General features: G+C 43.7%; 1 protein-coding gene across 11 annotated transcripts in view; it reads right to left on the minus strand.

Annotated features, from left to right (window-relative positions):
• Positions 1-4,808: 4,808 nt before the first annotated feature.
• Positions 4,809-24,780, minus strand: part of LOC139462524 (transcription factor ETV7-like) — an 89,871-nt gene continuing 69,899 nt past the window's right edge. For 9 of the 11 annotated variants that reach the window (XM_071244300.1, XM_071244303.1, XM_071244307.1 and 6 more), the window contains 6 exons: positions 18,254-18,361; positions 17,226-17,429; positions 14,936-15,010; positions 12,490-12,612; positions 9,917-10,160; positions 4,809-9,198 (listed from right to left, as the gene is read on the minus strand). In XM_071244300.1, the coding sequence (XP_071100401.1) occupies positions 8,730-9,198; positions 9,917-10,160; positions 12,490-12,612; positions 14,936-15,010; positions 17,226-17,429; positions 18,254-18,361 (1,223 nt within the window). In that variant the 3' untranslated portion in view covers positions 4,809-8,729. The remainder of the gene's footprint in view (positions 9,199-9,916; positions 10,161-12,489; positions 12,613-14,935; positions 15,011-17,225; positions 17,430-18,253; positions 18,362-24,780) is intronic. The other 2 variants (XM_071244299.1, XM_071244298.1) reach the window with 2 other exon arrangements.

Here is a 24,780-nt window from a genome sequence, read left to right on the forward strand (position 1 = left end):
ATGCAATTGGAAGCAGACAGAAAATGAAACTATGACTGTGAAAGAGTAATGAGAATAACTGAAATATTTGAAAGAGTTAAAAAACACCCGATTGTTACATATGACTACAGCTGTGTTAACGTTTCCTCCCAACCTACCGGTGATTCAGTTAAAACGTAGCCACTGATACCACTTTAAAAAAAATTGATGCAATGGTCGGAAGAAATTGTATCTTAAAATATTATTTTATCAGGAATAGTATATTCCAATATGGTGTTATTTTAGTTGCAGCTTCCACCATATAATACTTAAAATTATAAGAACCACAAGCGTAGCACTTTGGTACAGGATTGTATCGAGGATATTTTTTGACGTATGGAACGATTTTGACGAGTCACCGTAGGGACTTCCGCACAACATGTATTTCGATTGCGAAACGTCATGTTGACATTTAATTGTCAAACTGCCTCAAATATGACTTTAAGCGGGTCATGGTACGGCATTTATGATATGTGTATCCATTCTCTTGCAACTAAAGTTGGTTTCAAAGGCGTCAATAGCGGTAATCTGACGTTATTATAATTATTGACTGAAATTTTGAATATAATTCAACACAATATATTGCAAACACTAGTCCAGATAAACAATGAACATTTTTTATATATTACCAGATATTATAATAATAGGATTTAAATTGCGTACTTCGGTTTCGGATTTGTTGACTGGTATTTCCGGTGCTACGTGATTGCGGTGATTTTTCTGAGATGGTGGGAGAAACATCGTGTCATTTGAAAAACTTGAGTTTATCGAAAAATGTTAGTAAATTTTGGGAGCCATGCTTTACCGCGTGCTATAACCGAGTTAGCGCTATATTGAAGGTGTCCTCCCATTTGGCCCACGCTTTTAAAGGATTTAATTACGGTAAGTAATCGGTTGGTTGATCACTCACTAATTACCCGTCTCCCCCAGAGTGATGAAAATGAACAGTCCCAACAACAGAGAAATACAAGCTAACAGAATCTTTTAATGTAATTTAATCAGGATTCCTTCTGCATCTGCCAGTGCCAAGGAAAATATTTCTCCTTGCTGGTGTCTGTCTCGGAGTCTGGGCAGCTGACCATGGAGGTACACATATTTTCTCTGGGCTGGGCTAGTGTCTGGTGTTTTATTAGTTCTTGGACCAACATTGTCATGGTGACTCCAGATTTCAACACCAGATCTAGCATCATCTCCAACCCAGTTTGACACGACATACCGGTAATCATTGAACAGTTGAACCTCAGCCTGTTCTAAAGCCCCATTGAAGGGCGTAATAACGAGGTGACACTGTATAATTAATCTGTCATGGCTGGTGGGTATTGCAACACACACCCATGCAGTTGTAGGTGTTTTTTCAACTTGTTTTCAGGCATATATATATATATGTATATATATATATATATATATATATATATATATATTATATATTATATATATATATATATATATATATATAGTTAAACTGTCATGGTTGGTAGGTATTGCAACACAGCCTTCCAATTGTGCATATGTATATTTTTTACTCTGAAATAGAACTGAATTGAAGGTGTGGCTGTTACATTTCACCGTCTGTCTGTCTGCTTATGAAATTGAAATTGAAACTTGAACTTGAATGTGTCCAAAGTTGCAAACAACTATACGTGTACCTTAGGTTTTAATCTAAGATCCCCTATTAATGTGGGTATGGGAGGGGGAGGTGGAGGTGGAGGGTGGAGGGGGTGGGGGGGGTGGCGGCGGGCTCAGTTTTCTTAGGCACTGCAATTCCCTGCAATTTTTCAGAGATGTGTCTGCAACCTTTGACCGTGGGGTTGAATTTCATATTCATATTTATGGGAAATCAAACCTAACCGACGGAGACCTTCTTTGGTCACACTATTAACCACTAGTTTGCCTGACCCAGATTCAATTATTCACTCGTAATATACGTTGGGTTTAACACTGCTTTGAAACAGTATTGATTTATATCATATCATGTCATGCGGGAGGAAAGCCGGAAGTGATGCAGGTCTTAAGCGAACCAGGATTCGAACCCACAATCACAGGTTGCTGTAGTGCCCAAGGGACGCAACTCTGCACAGTGAATGGCGGCACCTTAGACCAGTGCCCCAACTTTTGATATAGCCGACAGGATTTCTGTATATACTCTGCAAATAAAGAAAGATAAAAGTGATTTTAAAGTATATTTTATATATCATATTAATAATCAACAGATGGTAATATTCAAAACTGGCACACATCATTATCATTGACCCAGGTTCCATATGGCACACACGGAACAGTAGATTTCAAATTTGAAGGTCATCTGTTCCCAATATCTTCAAGATTTTTGTATGGCCACCATTTAGAGTCCAAAACTGACTGGCATCATTGTCTCATGGAAGCAATCCGGCAGTTGTGGCCAGGGGAATGTTCATCCACTCTGCCGACAGTGCTTGATCCAGTGCCTCCAGTGAATGTTTGATTAAGTTTTAAATCTTGAGACCTGGAGGGCCATGGCAGGACCTGGATGTTCTGATTCCTGAAAAAAAGAATGTTGTTTAAATTCCAGCCCTTGGGGAACCATTATGACGTATTGTGCAGATGCGTCTACAAGCATCAAATTTGGCACATGTGTAGACCAGAACATAATTACTCAAGTTTTGGAGGGGCGCCAAAGCCGGCGCTCATTGGGGCGGCCATATTTGCAAATTCAAAGATGGCCGCCAGTCCCTATTTCATTTTGTCCCAACTTCATAACCAAAAGTCATAGGATCCTGAATTAAGGCGCTTTTTAAAGGTTTTTAAAGTCTGTTCTGTAAGTGTAGAAGATGGCTGCCCACATCACACTACCACCATCAAATCTGTCCACTTCCTGTTTGCCGTTTCGTGCATAACGTTCTACGTTTCATGACGTCTACCATCCGCACGGCGAAGCATAAAACGTGACTCGTCACTAAACCAAACGTGTCTCCATCGCAGTTGTGGCCATACTCTGTTGTGACCCTTGACACCATTTGACGTCGAAGCCGACGATGCAGGGTCCGTTAAAATGACTACTCGAACTAGTCGTCTTGCGCGAATACCTTCAGCGTGTAATCGGTTCCTCCCCTGTGTAAGCTGATATCCTACACAGTCATGGTATTGCCGTAGATGTAGACGCGGCCGTGGTGGTTCTTCCACAGAAGTGACGTGGCCGTGGTGAATCATGTGCTCTGGTAGTGATACGTGGTCGACCGGATCTGGGAAGGTCACATGTTGTCCCGTGTGTCTGATAACGTTCCAAAGTTATGTAATGGCGCTTGGTGCTACGTGGATAAACCTTGCTACATGTGAATATGATTTTCGTGTTTGCAGTCGCGCGATGGCGTTGTTGCGTTGGGCTTCGGTAAGATTGTGATGGCATGCAAATGAAACCCCAACGTTTTTAAAGCCCAGCAAGTGAAGTTACATGCATGTCACGTTGATCTGTTTCGGCGCCAGGGTTTCACGTGGTTTTGTTTTTGCGATTTTTCCATCGTTTCACCAAATTTATGCAGTACCTTATATTTTCCACCTAAATCAATCCCAATCTATGCATATATGACCAATTCCTTTAGGTAATAATTCTGTATGGATGTCGGCAACTCTGTCAGATATTTACGATTTTACTACTTTTGCGTTTCTTTTTTTGCAGAGTATATAGCTTAATAATGACCTAACATGCCCACACTGCAGAAGCCATCACTAACCTCCATAAAACAAACAGTAATATGGCAGGCCCGTTGGAGCAGGTGTAGGGTGTGTAGAGGTGTGAGGGTGCCGCAAGGGTCAACCCCACCCACCACCCAACCACTCTCACACCTTTTGTCCCACCGAAGTTTTTTTGACAACAATTTGGAAGAGTTTTTCTCAAACCCCACCCATTGGCCAACATCAACACACAAAGTATTTGCTGCAGAACCGAATTTACAAACAATAACATTTTATTTATTACCTACGAGGGCAAACAGGGTTAATAAATATCATATGGCGCCCTTGGGTAATATCACGTCACGAGACAACAGTGTATTGTTTCTGTCATCCATTGCTGACGTCATTCGAATCTTATTGTGACCTGAGGTCGGATTGACGTCACACTAGAAAAGTCGTCATAGCTGAAGATTGTTGATGTCATTCGACAATTGTGGGTTCCGCTGCTGTCCTGATAGGTAAACACTAAAATTCATCACTGTATGTAGACATCTTCGGTAATAAACAGAACATTATATTCATGTTCATGTCCTTCTATGTTTACGACACTCGTGCCCCAAATTCCGGTATTTACCGGCTCTTTTCTCGCTCGGGTATTACCGAAATTAAGACACTCGGATCGTAAACATAGTATGACATGAACCGGAATATAATATCCTCTATATGCATAAGTTCAGATTTAATATGCTTTTTAGTTTTGTCACGTGACTTATTTCTCGTGACGGTTCTGAATCAGCGGGATTAATAATATTGGCTGATGAACATGGACATGTTTCACTGCTTCGAATGTATGTTTCGGACCGCCCCCCGCCCCACCCCCCCCCCCCCCCCCCCGCCCCCCCCCCCCCCCCCCCCCCCCCCCCCCCCCCCTTATGTTGTATCAACCCCGTGGGGCATACCGGGTTAGAGTTAATCCCCTGCAAACCATGTTGGTCGTAAGAGGCCACGCAATGGGTCAGATAGTCAGACTCGTTGACTTGGTCAATAGCAGTGCTCATAACGTTAATCACCGGTTTGTCTGGTCAGAAAAGCAAGAACAAACAACAGTTCTATGATAAATCAACTTTAATCTTTAGGTAATAGGTAACATTTCGAAAATACATATTTAACAAGCTCCATTGTATAGCGGTAATAACATCAACATCTACAACTGCACATTATATATCTAACACGATTCAATCTCGCCGAATTGGCAGTGCATAGTGATTACTTGTTTGTCGGAGTTGGGTGTCAGAGGCAGATCAACGATTTTGAAGAGGGAGGGCACCCCTGTGTATCAAACCTGAGGCAAAATTATTTTCGAGTATTTAATTGAACAAATGAAAAACGAAAACCAGGCCTCCTAATATGGTCGGTCCACAGAAAGTCGTCAGTGCTAAGTGCGTCTGTTACTCAAGTCGAAAGAACAACGCACTATTCATGACGTTTAATATTTGAGTTTTTCGTGCAAGATTAGAGGTAATCTTGTAGCTTAATGTGTGTTTTTTTTTTGTTCTTAATATCATCAAACATGTTTTGTTTGTTTCGTAAAATATATGGCGGCGAATCCGACTAACAAATAACCAGTTTCCTGTGGCCCAACAATCATACACCGATCACGTGACATTACCCGTGACGTCACGGTGCCACCTGAATACAGCCTAAATACTCTTGTGTTGTTGCAGTCACGTGACTCTACATGTAGAATTATGCCGTTTGTTTAGGATTTCATTAAGTTGAACTATGTTCACATATAAATGCAAATTAGAACAAGATAACTAATTTTAGTCACTTTTAAAAAAAAATTCCACTGCGACCTTATTCTAAATAGTCACCCTGCTTAAATCTATTGCTAACGACCCACAAAAGATGTCGAGACATCTTTCAAATAAGGCGCCGCGATTCGCTGTGCAGAGTCGCTTCCCTTGGGCACGCCAGAAACCTATGATTGTGGGTTCGAATCCTGGTTCGCCCCGATTATGTTTCTAGGTTTGTCAGCACCATACCCGTGTTCTTGGGTTTCACCGAAGTGGTAAACGTCTGAGACCTGCATCAGTTCGGGCTTTCCTCCCACATTAAGCTGACACGCCGTGATATAACTGGAATACTGTTAAAAGCGGCGTTAAACCCAACTCACTCACTCAAAGCGCTGTTTTGTTTTGACATAGAATAACATGCATAGTTTTATGCATATATTGTTAAACGCAATAATAAGACGAACACTGCGCATCCGTTATCATATTCAGATAGTTTTTTGAATAAAATCAACTGACATGACATTTTTATGACATTGTTCCCCCTACGACCAGTAATTTTAACAAAAATGTTCGTAAACGAATATAATAAAAACAAATCTTGCCTGAACTGGTAAAACACACATTCTTTGTCACACAAGATGTTTGGACAACTGTATTTTTAAAAAATCACGATATCCCCATCTATCCGAACATTATCCTGATTTTAGATCTAAAAACAGGACTTGTATCTACCTGCAACTATACAGAATAATACGCTTGCTGGAATGTACCATACAATATTAGCCCAGATGCGCTTTTAGAAAACGATGACACAAGTCCTAAAGTAATGGAGTTAATAGAAAAAAATAAAAATAAAAATAAAATAATAATAATAAAAAAATAAAAAATATTTTTTTAGAGTTGATAGCTTTACTATGTTAATATAACACTTGATTGGCCATCCTCGATTGTCCAGTGTATTACATCTCGTTTTGAAGGCCACGGCGTTATAAAAAAATGCCGTCCAATCAAATTACAAATGAGGAGCGAGATGAACTCTGTGGTACGTTCGTGATAGGCTGGATGGGATCGTGACGTCAATTTTTGAAACGATGCAATGGCGGAAATATAATACACGGGATTCACGAGGATCCTGACTGACGTGATCGCGATGATAATAAAGACAGCATGCCTTCATCGTATCAGAACTGCATATGCTACGAATGGTTCCCCTAAATGCTTTGAAACACAGCCAGTGTCATGGAAGAAATAATCATGTATCACACAGTTCCATACCACTTGAGTAGATTACATGCCATTTGAGCGGGTCCTGCCTGCAAAGTATACGTCAGTGTCAACCTAAAACACTTCTTCTAAGTCGAAATGTTGAACTATTTTATCTATTTCACTACACCCAGACTTCGGATAATACGAAATTAGAGCGACATCTTGGTTAAGGCCGGTCACGATTTCGGCACCGAATTCGGTCCTACCGGAATGTAGAGCTGAATGAAAGCACTCGGAACGACAATGATAACCTGGAAGAGCTACGGTAAAATACGTATTGTTCAATCAATATGAATGTCACAATTATCATATCGCTATCGCTAAACAAAGATCTGAGGACATCCCATTACAGGTCACGTCAGAACGACCTTTCATCCGACCAATCAAAGCATCGTTTACTGTCATGATCGACAGTCGGAATGTTTCAAAGATATCAGGTACAGAATTGGTACGATGCAGTGTGAATTATACTGAACAAAGAGGTTAGGGAACATAAATATTTTGGGGACGTTTTTTGTGGTGAAGACAAAAAACACTATTTCATATTTCTCATATACACATATTTCATGATCCCTAACTTGTTTTGTTCAGTATATATACCAAAAATAGCAGATTCCATTCTCATTCCATCGAAGGCACATTCCTACGATATAACCGGTGTAGGTGGCGCCGGATAAAGGCCGATTTCACCTGCTGCCTGTAATATACTGCTTTACTACTACCAAGACGACTATGCTTGTCGAAAGAGGCGACTAACGACTAACGGGATCGGGTGGTCAGGCTCGCTGACTTGGTTGGTGCATGTCACCGTATCCAAATTGCATTGATCGATGCTCATGATGTCAATCACTAGATTGTCTGGACCAGACTCGATTATTTAGAGACCGCCGTCATGTAGCTGGAATATTGCTGAGTGCGGCGTTAAACAACAAACAGACAAACAAATACTACTGACCTACATCTAATTCATCTGAAGGAAAGTCTTCTCCCTTTTAATAATGTTACGTCATCGTGAATAATCATGACGTTAAAAGTATTCATACTGTTTCACAAAGATATCAGTTTCTTCTATGGGGCACGGGCGTTTCGTTCGCCTAATTGCAACATTTATTAATACATTAAACCCCGAGAGAGAGAGAGAGAGAGAGAGAGAGAGAGAGAGAGAGAGAGAGAGAGAGAGAGAGAGAGAGAGAGAGAGAGAGAGAGAGAGAGAGAGAGAGTACAGGTGTGGTCCTGACAATCAGTGTAACTATGGGAGTCGAACCCTCGATTATGGGATTCTTATGCACCTAATTAAGGAACGTAGCTGTGCACATCGAACATTTGGCGCCTCACACGACTATGATTCCATGCCCCTCCCTCATCTGTGTAATAGCTAATGCCGAGATCTCTAGAAGTCCGACAGTGTATATAATACACTGTATTTGTACCTGAAGACTATGAACATGTGTGGATGGTTCTTAAGTACACTTTTAATAGCTACCTTTGGTATTTACAAATGGCTAAAGGTTGCATGAATCGTGCCAATAAGTTTCCATAACATACGTGCAACGGTTAAGCCACACCTGGATACATTATCTGCATACTGTTATATTCAGTCTTCGTAATGAAGAAGCCATTTCTCTTATATCACAAACACGAACCCATTCATCGACTCGGACCCTGTTTACAAAACATACCCCAACTATCACATCCAGATAAAAACAATCTAAATTATGTTTATGACAACGACAACAATAACAACAACATTTTCAATCATGTCACTGGTTGAAATAAACTTATCGTCAGGAATCATAGGAATTCACCAAGCGCATGTGAATTGCTTGTTAATTTCTTGTCTGAATTGTCAGTCTGAAACCTGACTCTCATGTTCGTCCTTATTGGTGAAGAGGTCTACGTTGGTGAATCCATTTCCATGTCTTCAGCTCATTCGTAATTTATACTGCCAAATTGTTCTTTCAACACGTTCGTAGGGAAAACATACCCAGATCAACACCCGTGTCAGCTTGCCACTTCCAGTTTTATGTGCGTCTCAAAGTGCTCATCATTTACGTAATCTGTTGAATCTGACCCTCTTTTGCTAAAGAGCGTTTTCATTGACAAGTCTTCCGGTTCGTCTTGCACCGGCGCACTCATAACTTCCTGTTTGACATATGGGACCGTGTGGTCCTCGAGTCCTTCAAATCTGTCCCCGTCCTCGTCATCGTCGATGGTTGGTCTCAAACGACCGTCAATTAGCTGTAAATCACACTGGCTGTCGTAATTGTCATAGGCTTCGATTACTGGACTTCTAATTGGAGGCTGGTCCACAGAATGAATGTCATTGCTTGCCGGAGTCACAGCCTCGTTGTGAGGCTCGTGTTTGATTGGTTGAGGTGTGGGGTTATTGGGCTCCTGTTGGGTAACTCTGGCAGAGTGGGGCCTTGCTCCTCTCTGACCTTTCTTGATATTCCGAGGATGCTGAAGAAATCTGGAATGAATGGAAGTACGATGTGGTAGAATCAAATAGATGTATACCTCTAATGTCCCTTCCTTTTTTGACAAAAAAAACCGAGAGTCTTTGTACGCAGTCTTTTCCAAAGAAAAAATCTAAAAACATTATTCAAGAAAGCTCAATCCCAAGTAAAGGCACTGTTAGAAAAGTGGTTTTGTCATTAAAATATTATCTCTTAAAACAAGGATGTTAGTTCTAACAATACAAACATTTTTTCCAAGAGGAACAGCAGTATTGGGAGGTCAGGGACCGACCATTTGCTGTTCTGGAGGGGGTGGAGTGAGGGATGCGGGGTGGGGGGTGGGGGGTGGTGGAGATTTTGTCTGGAGGTAAGATTTTTTTCAGTTACAGCTGCAAAACCACATGTTTTCAAAATTAAAACTATAGCCCTGAATATTGTTTCATAGAAAGCACGTTGCAACATGTAATTTCTGTGGCATACAATTTCCGTCGTTGGAGTAGCATGGTGGTTATTAATGTTATTAATGTGTTTTTTGACAGCCTTTGCAATATTCCAGTAACATCAGGGGAGGGGAGGGGAGCTCCAGAAATGGGCTTCACACTTTGTGCTCATGTTGGGAATATCACCCAGGCCTTTGCTTTGACAAGCGAACTTTTTAACTACTAGGCTACCCCTACCCACCGACGTATAAGCAGTGTACTGTCATTCAGAGCAAAATAGACTAATACATACTGGTATGTGAGTCGTTTCCCTTGCACCTTCTTGATGATGTTCATCTTGTAGTAGTAGCGCAGGGCACGGGATAGCTTCTCGTACGTCATGTTGGTCCTGTTCTTCTGGTACCCCCACAGCTCGGCCAGGCCGGTCGGGTTGATGATGCGGAATATCAGCTCCTCCTGCTTCTCCCAGCACACGTAGTCCCGGTACTTGGGGTCCAGCAGCAGCTGGTGGATGAACTCCCATAACAACCTGCAGTCTGAAGACAGAAGAGGACATTGTTACTCCCATAGTAACCTGCAGTCTGAGGACAGAAGAGGACATTGTTACTCCCATAGTAACCTGCAGTCTGAGGACAGAAGAGGACATTGTTATTCTCATAGTAACCTGCAGTCTGAGGACAGAAGAGGACATTGTTATTCTCATAGTAACCTGCAGTCTGAGGACAGAAGAGGACATTGTTACTCCCATAACAACCTGCAGTCTGAGGACAGAAGAGGACATTGTTACTCCCATAACAACCAGCAGTCTGAGGACAGAAGAGGACAGTGTTACTCCCATAACAACCTGCAGTCTGAGGACAGAAGAGGACATTGTAACTCCCATAGCAACCCACATTCTGAGGACAGAAGAGGACATTGTTACTCCCATAGCAACCCACAGTCTGAGGACAGAAGAGGACATTGTTACTCTCGTAGTAACCCACAGCCTGAGGACAGAAGAGGACATTGTTATTCTCATAGTAACCTGCAGTCTGAGGACAGACGAGGACATTGTTATTCTCATAGTAGCCTGCAGTCTGAGGACAGAAGAGGACATTGTTACTCCCATAACAACCTGCAGTCTGAGGACAGAAGAGGACATTGTTACTCCCATAACAACCTGCAGTCTGAGGACAGAAGAGGACAGTGTTACTCCCATAACAACCTGCAGTCTGAGGACAGAAGAGGACATTGTAACTCCCATAGCAACCCACATTCTGAGGACAAAGGAGGACATTGTTACTCCCATAGCAACCCACAGTCTGAGGACAGAAGAGGACATTGTTACTCTCGTAGTAACCCACAGCCTGAGGACAGAAGAGGACATTGTTATTCTCATAGTAACCTTCAGTCTGAGGACAGAAGAGGACATTGTTACTCCCATAGCAACCCACAGTCCGAGGACAGAAGAGGACATTGTTACTCTCGAAACAACCCACATTCTGAGGACAGAAGAGGACATTGTAACTCCCATAGTAACCCACATTCTGAGGACAGAAGAGGACATTGTTACTCTCGTAGTAACCCACAGTCTGAGGACAGAAGAGGACATTGTTATTCTCATAGTAACCTGCAGTCTGAGGACAGAAGAGGACATTGTTTCTCCCATAGCAACCCACAGTCCGAGGACAGAAGAGGACATTGTTACTCTCGAAACAACCCACATTCTGAGGACAGAAGAGGACATTGTTACTCCCATAGTAGCCTGCAGTCTGAGGACAGAAGAGGACATTGTTACTCCCATAGTAGCCTGCAGTCTGAGGACAGAAGAGGATATTGGTATTCCATAACAACCTGCAGTCTGAGGACAGAAGAGGACATTGTAACTCCCATAGTTACCCACATTCTGAGGACAGAAGAGGACATTGTTACTCCCATAGCAACCCACAGTCTGAGGACAGAAGAGGACATTGTTACTCTCGAAACAACCCACATTCTGAGGACAGAAGAGGACATTGTAACTCCCATAGTAACCCACATTCTGAGGACAGAAGAGGACATTGTTACTCTCGTAGTAACCCACAGTCTGAGGACAGAAGAGGACATTGTTATTCTCATAGTAACCTGCAGTCTGAGGACAGAAGAGGATATTGGTATTCCATAACAACCTGCAGTCTGAGGACAGAAGAGGACATTGTAACTCCCATAGTAACCCACATTCTGAGGACAGAAGAGGACATTGTTACTCCCATAACAACCTTCAGTCTGAGGACAGAAGAGGACATTGTTACTCCCATAACAACCTGCAGTCTGAGGACAGAAGAGGACATTGTTACTCCCATAGTAACCTGCAGTCTGAGGACAGAAGAGGACATTGTTACTCCCATAGCAACCAACAGTCTGAGGACAGAAGAGGACATTGTTACTCTCGAAACAACCCACATTCTGAGGACAGAAGAGGACATTGTTACTCCCATAGCAACCCACAGTCTGAGGACAGAAGAGGACATTGTTACTCTCGTAGTAACCCACAGTCTGAGGACAGAAGAGGACATTGTTACTCTCGTAGTAACCTGCAGTCTGAGGACAGAAGAGGACATTGTTACTCCCGTAGTAACCTGCAGTCTGAGGACAGAAGAGGACATTGTTACTCTTGTAGTAACCTGCAGTCTGAGGACGGAAGAGGACATTGTTACTCCCGTAGTAACCTGCAGTCTGAGGACAGAAGAGGACATTGTTACCCCCATGGTAGCCTGCAGTCTGAGGACAGAAGAGGACATTGTTACTCCCATAGTAGCCTGCAGTCTGAGGACAGAAGAGGATATTGGTACTCCATAACAACCTGCAGTCTGAGGACAGAAGAGGACATTGGTACTCTCATCTTACCTCCTTCGCCTTTCTTGAGGTGGGGCATGTGGAGATCAGCTGACATGTCACGTGATATGGAGCCCTCTGATGATTGGTGCATATGATTCTCAAGTTCCTCACGGTATTCCATTTCCTCATCGCCTGTAATCCAACAAAATGTCTGATAAAGACAAAATCAGTAATCAATAAAACAATAACACGGTATCAAATGACTTTGCAACAACTAATGAAAATGCGATCGCACTGTCGCACATGTCGATCTCATTGTCAGAGCTGTCGGTCTCACCTTCGCACGTGTCGGTCTCGCTGTCGTGTAGGTCAGTCTGACTGTAGCAATGTCGGTTTCTCTGTCACAACTGTCGGTGGGGGCACGGGTGTACAGAGATGCGCTCCTTGGACACGCCAGAAACCTATGATTGTGGGTTCGAATTCCGGTTCACCCCGATTATGTTTCTAGGTTTGTCAGCACCATACCCGTGCTCGTGGGTTTCACCGAAGTGGTAAACGTCCGAGACCTGCATCACGTCGGGCTTTCCTCCCACATTAAGCTGACACGTGATATAACTGGAATACTGTTAAAAGCGGCGTTAAACCCACCTCACTCACACAACTTTCGGCCTTGCTGGTAAACGTGTCCGCTTGACTGTCACCCTGAGCTAAATGCGCAAGGTTCATTGTGATTATCTCATGCTTGACACGACGACATGGGGGGGGGGGGGGGGGGGGGGGGTTCAGGGTGTAGAGCACATGAGTTTATTTACCAGTTGTTTCTCTTACAAGCGTTACCACAAACCGCTTAGTCCTGCACCATGGCCGTGGAATATATTTATTTTATGAAAAAACATAGTCTAGAAATGCATACAAAAGCAAGTCTAGCCAGCTCAAGCTAGCTCTATTCCACCAGCATAGGGACTTTTTTTTTGAGTCAAAAAGGATCTTGTGTAATATAAGATTTCAGAGACTAAATGTTAGTCTACAAACCGCTGAAACAGCAGATATACATACACCTACTTACAAGACGGACCGTCGTCAATTTACCAACATATACACCGGTACCTTTTGGTAGGGATATATAAGCGATCCAAAAATGGAATTATAGGGTCAACATGAAGAGACTTAATGTTTATTAATATTTGAACATACCTTGATAAATGACCCAAAGGGTCCAACACTTGAATGCCCACAAATTAACCGACCTAGGTGTAACATACTAGTTACGGCGAAGTGTTTTTAGAAACGCTTTCGGAATCCCGGTTTTGGATATTCCTTGTACAGTATGTTTTTTATTTGTGTGTGTGTGTTGTTTAACGCCGCATTCAGAAATATTCCAGCTGTAAGATGGGGTCTGCAAAATAATCGAGTTTGGACCAGACATTCCAGTGATAGACATCATGAGCATCGATCTACGTATTTGGTATACGATGACATGCATCAACCAGGTCAGCGAGCCTGATCACCCGATCCCGTTAGTCGCCTCTTACGACGATCACAGTTGCTGAAGACAAATTCTAACCCGGATCTTCACGGAGTTTGTACAGTATGTGGGGACTAAGGACCAACACGCGGCCTATAGCTAGTTTATAGTGTATACAGTGAAACTTCGTGAATCCGGACCCCGTTAGTACAGACATTCCGTAATCCGGACAATAACTGTTGACCATGTGTAACTATTTAAATGGACATCATTACGCTGCAGTGATGCGTTAATCCTGACAATTGTTAATCCGGACAATGATTTCACTGGGCTCGGAATTGGGGTTCACTACATAATGATACCCCGCATTCAACCATATCTATCCAGAGCCATCATCGACTATCCAAATGTTTCTATTCTATCATAAGAACCATTTTCTGGTGTCCCCCGCCGTGATATTGCTGGAATATTGTTAGAACCCATTCGCTTCGAGTTCAGTGCGGTGCGAATGACATGACACTAAAAATAGGCGTCCAATCAAATGACACTCCTTCATGATTTGCACAAGCAGCGACATATACAGCACTCCACCTAGAGTGTTGCGTGTCGTCACAAATAGAACCGAAACGTCTTGTAGCATTAGGAATTCCATCCCCTATCTTAGTAAACCCGTGAAGATTCAAGTTAGAATAGGTCTTCAGCAACCCATGCTTGCCGTAAAAGGTGACTATGTATGTCGTATCGGGATCGGGTGGCCAGGCTCGCTGGATCGATACTCATGATATTAATCACTGGATTGTCTGGTCCAGACTCGATTATTTACAGACCGCCGTCATATAGCTGGAATATTGCTGAGTGCGTCGTTAAATAACAAACCATCCAACCAACCTATCTTACTACTCGGGGAAACATCTTTTCAAGCTAAACTATCTTTTGACAATATATGAAGCTCGCATGGGAACTGAATGTAGATCTACACCATGGTACCATTGATATAGCTGACTTCAAAAGTCCCTAAGAAACCACCACGAAGTACCCCTTTAATCCTACCTTCAGGGGGCGACTCTGTGTCTGACAAGGCACTGTCTGTGTCCGTGTTGGTTAGGGCAGGACTCAACACGCTCTCTGTAACAGAACAAGCCTCTTTAACAAACCAGGAAGTCTACTGTTATTAACATGTCGAGCCTATGTATATTCTATTCATGGATTTTCCTGTATATTCTTTTGACAGTGTGCTCTATGTCAACATGGATAGCTGCACTTTATGAATTTTGAAATGTTTGAACAGATTCAAATATGAAAGTGTCTAGGCTTTAAAGCGTTGTTCCTTGTTGTTCGAACAGACCTTTGAAATAACTGATTTTATTAATACCGTATTCGACGTAATAATCGCCCTGCTCTAATAAGCGCCTTGCATGGCTAGTGAACAATCCCAATTAGCACCCTTCCGATTGATTGATGTACACAAGACTTATTCATTCGTGTATAATACGCACTCGTGTGTTATATGCACCCATAATTATGGGCAATGACATTCTGGAAAAATATATCTGTCGTGTATAAAACGCACAGACTTTTCTCTTGTATCATTCAGACTGTCAGCAAAAACCACGGAATTTACGATCTTTCTAAGATCTTAGAAGCTTTATTCTAATAAGAGCCCCCTATTTCTAATTTTGAGAGCGCCCTGGGCGTTTATTAGGTCGAATACGGTAATAACATTAAGAAGTGGAATTGTAGAAAATAGATTGGGTAAGTTAGAACGCGTGGACTTCGTAGGGATTGCATGAGTGCTGGGGCTCGATCCTCAAAGCGATCTTATCGTCAGGACAGCCGTAAGTTCTACACGGTTACAGAAACTTGCGATAGCACTGAGATGTCTTTGTGGATTCGGGTTCCCCCCTTGCACGTGATTTGTCATGTGACCGAACCACCTGCTAGTAACCGTAACGTGTAACAGCTTGGGCCCGGGGCCCCAAAAACGACCTTTGCGTCATCGTAAGTCTGGGTTAGAGTGTGGCTGTCTCACTACTATCGCTTTAGGGACGGGGCCCTGGCCAAAGTGTGCGGTGGACTCAAAGCATAAAGATGTGCTAGGCTCCCGGGTAATTAAATTAACAGTGTTTGGCTATATCGAACAAGAACGTAATATGGTGTGGTTTGATTAACTTGCATCCTTGCACAGCTAAAAGCTATTTTTGTTCAACAGATATATCACATATGAATCATTTATATTCCCCAGTGCTAGTTTTGATACTTGAAGAGCAACGCGGTGGTCCTGTCTTGTCGCGGAGGTCCTGACCCGGAGGTCCTGTCATGTCGCAGAGGCCCTGACGTAGAGGTCCTGACGCGGAGGTCCTGTCATGTCGCAGAGGTTCTGACGTGAAGGTCCTGACGCGGAGGTCCTGTCATGTCGCAGAGGTTCTGACGTGAAGGTCCTGACGCGGAGGTCCTGTCATGTCGCAGAGGTTCTGACGTGAAGGTCCTGACATGGAGATCCTGTCATGTCGCAGAGGTTCTGACGTGAAGGTCCTGACGTGGAGGTCCTGACGCGGAGGTCCTGTCATGTCGCAGAGGTCCTGACGTGAAGGTCCTGACGCGGAGGTCCTGTCATGTCGCAGAGGTTCCGACGTGAAGGTCCTGACGCGGAGGTCCTGTCATGTCGCAGAGGTTCTGACGTGAAGGTCCTGACATGGAGATCCTGTCATGTAGCAGAGGTTCTGACGTGAAGGTCCTGACGCGGAGGTCCTGTCATGTCGCAGAGGTCCTGACGCGGAGGTCCTGACGCGGAGGTCCTGTCATGTCGCAGAGGTTCTGACGTGAAGGTCCTGACGCGGAGGAAATAACGTGAAGATACTGACGCGAATGTATTGACGCAGAGGTCCTGACGCGGAGGTACTAATGTGAAGGTCCTCACGCGGAGGAAATAACGTGAAGGTACTGACGCGAATGTATTGACGCAGAGGTCCTCACGCGGAGGTACTAATGTGAGGTCCAGACGCGGAGGTACTGGATGTGAAGGTTTAGGCGCGGAGGTCCCGACACCAAGGTCCTGACTTGGATGCACTACCGTGAAGGTCAGGAGACTTGTGAAATCTAGTGTCAGACACGGAAAGGCGGACAACTCGAAACATACTTCAACAGCTTCAATAATTTCCCTGGGCCCTATTGTGTATTTTCTGTACCATACCAACCACTAATGAAATACATTAAGAGATCTGCTCGACGTACCCTAACCCATAAACCCCTACATCCCCAATGTATTTGACCTTCAACGGGAGCTTGTTGCAAGGAGCAGTGCTGGGCGTGAGGATGCACAACAGAAACCATCCTCTACGACTACCTGGAATGTGGACTTTAGGGCTGAGATCTTTATGTGGTGGCAACGGGGACGGATATGACGTCACAGGCCCAGGTAGGATGGGGATGTAGGACTTGTGTGGCTTGTCCGTGCTGAATGTGGGTTGCATGCTGCCGCTTGTTGGGCTGTCTGTCAGAAGGAGGATGCCATTTGTTCGGTGTTCCTGGCTGTGTACCAGGGCTGCTGAAACGACAAAGAAGTGAGTGAGTTTGGTTAACTTTACTTTGAAAAGTATCTCAGTTCTGTGACGGCATGTGAGCTTAATATGGAGGCAAGCCTGAACTGACGCAGGTTGGTGGCTTTTTCATCTGTCAAAAATCTTCCAGCATGGCTATACTGCTGACAAACCATCATTATCAGATCGAATCTGGCATTCGAACCCACGATCAGCACATCCTGGCAAGACAAAGGGACGCAACTCTGAACATAGATTCAACATTGGATGACAAGTGCTTGTGAAAATTTTGTGAAATAACCCTGATAAATCCCACGTTATATCAGAATAAGCGACTGAGTCTGTTGTTACGCCGCTTTAGCAATATTCCAGCAATACTGCGACGAAGGACACCAAAAATCGACTTAACACATAGGTGTAACCAGTGAGTGAGTGAGTGAGTGAGTTGGGTTTAACGCCGCTTTTAACAGTATTCCAGTTATATCACGGCGTGTCAGCTTAATGTGGGAGGAAAGCCCGAACTGATGCAGGTCTCAGACGTTTACCACTTCGATGAAACCCACGAGCACGGGTATGGTGCTGACAATCCTAGAAACATAATCAAGGCGAACCGGAATTCGAACCCACAATCATAGGTTTCTGGCGTGCCCAAGGGACGCAACTCTGCACAGGGAATCGCGGCGCCTTAGACGACTGGGCCACCCGTGCCCCTTATAGGTGTAGCCATGTGGGAATTGAACCGGGACTTTGGCGTGACGATCGAACGCGTTACCACTAGGCTACCCCACTGCTCCGTTATCAGATTGAAAACCAAAAAGAAAAGCAGCTTTACCTGGCGGAGGTTGTTTCAGCTGTGGACACGTGATATGGCGACCGAAGCCCGAAGCGGCATCTGGCGGCGGGATTGTAGGAAAGGGGGAGTAAGAGCAGGGTGGTGGTACTGTAAGTAAATGGTTAACGTCATGAATGGTAGCTAACATCTTCTATTAACCAGGGTATTATATCTCCATTCTATTAACACCGGGTGACAGAGGAACCTGGGAGCATGGTCTCTCTCCAATGTTATTAATCTCCATTGCAACACACAACCTTCCAATTGAGAGTGTTGAATAGCAGATGCTGCACGACATGAGAGTAAGGAAACTACGGTTATAACGAACTCAAGGAGACCACGAATTTTTATTCGTTTTAACCGTAGTTCGTTATAAGCATATGTAAAACAAATATACAACAAATGGACGGGGCCAAGAAATAGTTCGTTTTCCGTCAGTTCGTTGTAAGCGTGTTTTTTATAAACGTAGTTTATTGTTCAGTGTACATAGTTGGCACCAAAAAACAAATTAAACTGTCGGTAAGATAAAACAACGATTTAATGTCTCTCGGTTCGAAAATTGCATGGTATGTTTTACCCTAAAGCGTTCAAATGCAATATAGTCGGAAGGAATGACTATTCCAAAGTTTTCACAACTCAAAGACATACACGAACCAACCCAGGTGAGAACAGATTGAAGCACTTGACACACTCTTTAAGCTCTGTAGGAAACTTCATAAAATGATTGTATATATATATAACACATAAACCCGTGACGTCAACAAAAACGTGTGCACCAAGCGCTGACAAACAGCGGCCACAGACGTGTCAGAAAATGTAACTGTCAGTGTAACACCCCCGTCCCCTATACTGCCACTTCCCCCTACAAAACACACATCTCTCACACCCGCAGACTTTCCTCATACTGGCTACTTATGATTTATGAATAAATGCATAGATATACTCACAGCCAGTACAAAATGTCACGGTGACATTCCAAAGTAGGTCATGTCATGTTGATATCTCAATGGTGTTGTTTTCAGTTGTAAAACACCTTGTTATGTTCGGGTCATATATAAAAATATGTCCCCGTGCTCCAACGCCGAAACTATCCCACCGAGGAGCGCAACTCGTCCACTTTTTATTGACATAATGTTTTTTTCACAATTCAACCCCTTTGTATTCCTTTGTCCCGCAAAAAACTCCCAATGTTGCATTCGAATCTTGGTAGTGAATTCGAACCCCAGCTTCGCTAAGTAAGTGAGTGAGTATGGTTTTACGCCGCTTTTAGCAATATTCAAGCAATACCGCGGTGGAAGACACCAGAAATGGGCTTCACACATTATACCCATGTGGGGAATCGAGCCCGGGTCTTCGGCGTGACAAGCGAACGTTTTAACCACTAGAGTACCCCACCGCCCCGCCTAAAATATAGTTGGTTGTCAGCATAATATGTGTGCTCGTTCACAACACTGGTAAAAAGTAACTTCCGGCTCTCCTCTCGCATCCTCCGTCACGCCGGGATGTAACTGGGATATTATTCAACCCAACACGCAATCTCTCTCATCTGGCGGAGCGAGTGAGTATTTTAGGTTTAACGCCGCTTTGAACAGTATTCCAGTTATATCCCTGCGTGTCAGCTTGATGTTGGAGGAAAACCCGAAGTGATGCAGGTCCAAGTCGTTTACCACTAACCACGGGTAAGCCGCTGACAAATCTAGAAATAAAATCGGGGCGAACCGGGATTCGATCCCACGATCATGGCGTCTCTGACGTTCCCAAGGGACGCAACTTTGCACAACTAGCCCCCCTCAACTGTCCCAGAATGTGTTGACAGAAATTACTTCCGGTTTTTGTTACAGGCAAAAAACTAATGTAACAAATGCGTAAACACATGCGTGTATTTATGTACGTATAATATACGTATTTGTTTACCTACACGTATTATCGAATATACCGATCAAAGCAGTGTTAAACACAACCCACTCTCTCATTCACTCACTCAAATAATGAATTTTGGTGTCTTTGGTAGGCATTTAGAACTTGTTACTTCACAGACAAAGTTATATGGATTTCAGTCATTGTGTACTAAGATTACAGAAGTTGAAATCCATACACATCGCGTCTCATTGATGTTGACTTTGAAAGCGTCAAATGATATTATTTGTTTTTTTTCTGAGCGACTTCCTCATCTCGAAAGAATATAGAAGGTATTTCGGTGTTCTGCTGCTACTGACACGCACAATGACTTTACAATATCAATATGAAATTGTCAGCAGCAGCGTCACGTCAAGTTACCCCGGCGTGTGTATTTTCGGACATAATAATATTGCAAACACGACAAGTCGATTAAAGAGCAACCGCTATTCTCCGTGTTTAGTTTTGTCCCGTCGTTTATCAGGCCTTTCTTGAAGGAAATAGGGTATTCTGAACTTGATGCGCAGTCTATTGGAGGCCCTACTGTTTGTTTGTTTGTTGTTTAACGCCGCACTCAGCATTATTCGAGTCTGGACCAGTGATTGATATCATGAGCATCGATCTACGCAATTGGGATACGATGACGTGCATCAACCAAGTCAGCGAGCCTGACCACTCGATACGACAAGCGTAGTCGCCTTTTACGACAAGCATGGGTTACTGAAGACCTTCCCACCAGGATGTTTAAGGGTCGGAGACTACACGTCTTTCGAGTGGCTTTTATTGTAAACCCGGCGTCAACTACAGACCAGCCAGTATTGAATACGCCTCTAATTTGATTTTGCCCCGTCGTTATATCGGAGACCCGGCGACTATTACAGTTGTTATTTGCTGTTTAACGCCACACTCAGCTATATTCCAGCTATATGACAGCGGTGAGTTTATTAAAGGAACTACGGTAATCTGAACTTAATGCGTATTTACATCATACAGCTGCTGTGTGGAATGGGAAGGGAAAGTTAGCTGCTGTACCAGGAAGCTAGTGTGTGTTGACAGCTGTCCCTTTATTGGGTTAATCTATATTTATTCCCATAAAATAAAGTCGTTACTACCCCTGTGGCCCTGCAGTTATCCTTTGTACCTAGTCACTGGAAATGGGCAGTCCGAGCATGATTGATCCAACACACTTATACGTATACTCTGTACTCGACCAGGGCCCACTTGCACAAAGCTATCTTAGCGCTAAGATGATCTTAACTCCCATACTTTAGCATAGGCTTACACGAGTCTTAGCGCTAAGATCGCTTTGTGCAAGTGGGCCCAGGACGATCTAAAGGGCGACCCGCGACGTCAGTGTTAGAATAGGACTTCAGCAACCCATGTTTGACGAAAGAGGCCAAGACTGAGGGATCGAGTGGTCAGGACATTTGCTCCACTAACACAGCCCTTAATAACCGCGGCACCACACAACCGCTAATAACCGCTGCACCAACACATCAACAACCGCGGCACCAACACAACCACCAATAACCGCTGCACCAACGCAATAACAACCGCTGCATCAACACAACCTCCAATAACCGCTGCACCAACGCAAAAGCTAATAACCGCTGCATCAACACAACCTCCAATAACCGCTGTACCAACACAACCTCCAATAACCACTGCACCAAAACAACAACAACCGCTGTACCAACACAACCTCCAACAGCCGCTGTACCAACACAACCTCCAATAAAAGTTGTGCACCAACACAACCCTTAATACCCACTGCACCGACACAACTGCCAATAACCGCTGTACCGACACAACCGCCAATAACCGCTGCATCAACACAACCTCCAATAACTGCTGCACCAACACAACCGCTGTACAGCATAACAACCAACAACAGCTGCACCGCTGCACCAACACAGCCCTCATACCCACTGCACCAACATAACTGCCAATAACCGCTGCACCAACACAGCCCTCATACCCACTGCACCAACATAACTGCCAATAACCGCTGCACCAACACAGCCCTCATACCCACTGCACCAACATAACTGCCAATAACCGCTGCACCAACACAGCCCTCATACCCACTGCACCAACATAACTGCCAATAACCGCTGCACCAACACAGCCCTCATACCCACTGCACCAACATAACTGCCAATAACTGCTGCACCGACACAGCCCTCATACCCACTGCACCAACATAACTGCCAATAACCGCTGCACCAACACAGCCCTCATACCCACTGCACCAACATAACTGCCAATAACCGCTGCACCAACACAGCCCTCATACCCACTGCACCAACATAACTGCCAATAACCGCTGCACCAACAGAGCCCTTAATAACCGCTCAACCAACACAGCCCTAATACCCACCGCACCAACACAACCGCTAATAACCGCTGCACCGACACGACCACCAACAACCCCAAAGTCCAAAAGACTTATTACAAACATCAGGCGTGGGGGCGTATGTGAAGACTCTCTAAAATGCCTATAACATCAATATTTCTTTCAAAAGAAGGGCATCCAACTCGAATGTCGTGCACTTCTTAATGCGGCATAAAACATCGGTGGACAAAGCTGTCACGAGGAGGCAAAGCTGCATAGAAATTGGAGCCTTGTTTTCTAAACACGCTGCGTAATTACGGCGTCGCCTCCCTGTCCGGTACGTGGAGCCGTGCGATGATCGGTAATTGTCGTCACCGTCTGTGACATCTTAAGGAAACAACACAAATAAAATAAAATTGCAACACGGACCTGATCATAAGGAAAACGGTCATAAAATTCACAGGATATGTGTGGTTGTATTTCCGCCTACCTGTGTTGCAACTGGCAGTTCGCAGTATGACTGAACAAAGTACTGAGAATAACCGGCAGGGGGCGCGCCACAACACCCACGGGCGCTCGAGGCGCACCAAATATGCATCCGCATATTATACATAATCCGTAATCAAGAAATATATCAAACTGCATCTGCATGTTTTATTATATTCCAGGCAATTATGATATACAGTTAATAAACCAGAAATGGGCTTCACATTTTGTAACCAACGTATTTAGAAAAAGGAGTCTGATCTTAGTTGTAAAACGTTCATCATTTATTCATACATTATTTGAACAGATGAAAAGTTGACCAAATATCTACAGTGTATTTCTTATTTAAAGAGGTGAAAACCCCCCAAAGCATTAAGCCCTCAACATAATACCAGCTATACACAGCTTCAACACTACACCAGCTATACACAGCTTCAACACTACACCAGCTATACACAGCTTCAACACTACATCTGCTTTACACAGCTTCAACACTACACCAGCTATACACAGCTTCAACACTACACCAACTATACACAGCTTAAACACTATACAAGCTAGACACAGCTTCAACACTACACCAGATATACACAGCTTCAACACTACACAAGCTATACACAGCTTCATCACTATACAAGCTAGACACAGCTTCAACACTACACCAGATATACACAGCTTCATCACTATACAAGCTATACACAGCTTCAACACTACACCAGCTATACACAGCTTCAACACTACACCAGCTATGCACAGCTTAAACAAAATACCAGCTGTACACAGCTACAACATTACACCAGCTATACACAGCTTCGACACTACACCAGCTATACACAGCTTCGACACTACACCAGCTATACACAGCTTCAACACTACACCAGCTATACACAGCTTCAACACTACACCAGCTATACACAGCTTTAACACTACACCAGCTATACACAGCTTCGACACTACACCAGCTATACACAGCTTCAACACTACACCAGCTATACACAGCTTCAACACTACACCAGCTATACACAGCTTCAACACTACACCAGCTATACACAGCTTTAACACTACACCAGCTATACACAGCTTCGACACAAAACCACCTATACACAGCTTCAACACTACACCAGCTATACACAACTTCAACACTACAGAACGATACAAATTTTCAACTTTACCATATGAACACAACGACGTACTTTTTTCACAGTATATTCAGTATGTCTAAATTATGACATTAAGTCGTTCAACATTTAGTCGTTCGGCATTAACTGCCTCCGTTATTTTGGGGTAGAGCGTCTGCCCAAAGGGCGGAAGATCGGGCCTGCGATCTCCGGCTGCGTCATAACAAAAGACGATACACGATTTGTACTTCTTGTTACGCTGCCTGGCGCTCGGCATTAAGGGGCTAAAACAAGGACTGGTCGGCTCAGAGTCAGTACACTGTGTCTGAGTGGGGTATTCATATTAAAATGTGGCATGGTATGTCAGTGGGCTAGCACGCACGCACGCGAGTATTCGGTTTGGAACTGGATGTTTGTATCAGGTTAGGGTGAGACAAAGCATGGTATCTAGGCCTGTCAGAAAATACTCTTATTTCTCAAACCCGAATGCATAGGGGTGAACAATTGTGTTATATTATTATATTTCTTTAGTCGGTTACAAATCTACATAATATATATAGACCTTATTTGGCCACGTCCTGGTAGATTAAAAAAAGTTGGAATCCAGTGCAAGCGAAAATTGAGCTTTTTTCTGTGAATGATATTTATTTTGGGATCTTTAACCCCTGAATTAAACATGACCTTTTTCAGTA

The sequence above is a fragment of the Haliotis cracherodii genome, unplaced genomic scaffold, assembly GCF_022045235.1.
Source record: "Haliotis cracherodii isolate W230 unplaced genomic scaffold, xgHalCrac1.p SCAF_15, whole genome shotgun sequence".
Taxonomy (NCBI): domain Eukaryota; kingdom Metazoa; phylum Mollusca; class Gastropoda; order Lepetellida; family Haliotidae; genus Haliotis; species Haliotis cracherodii.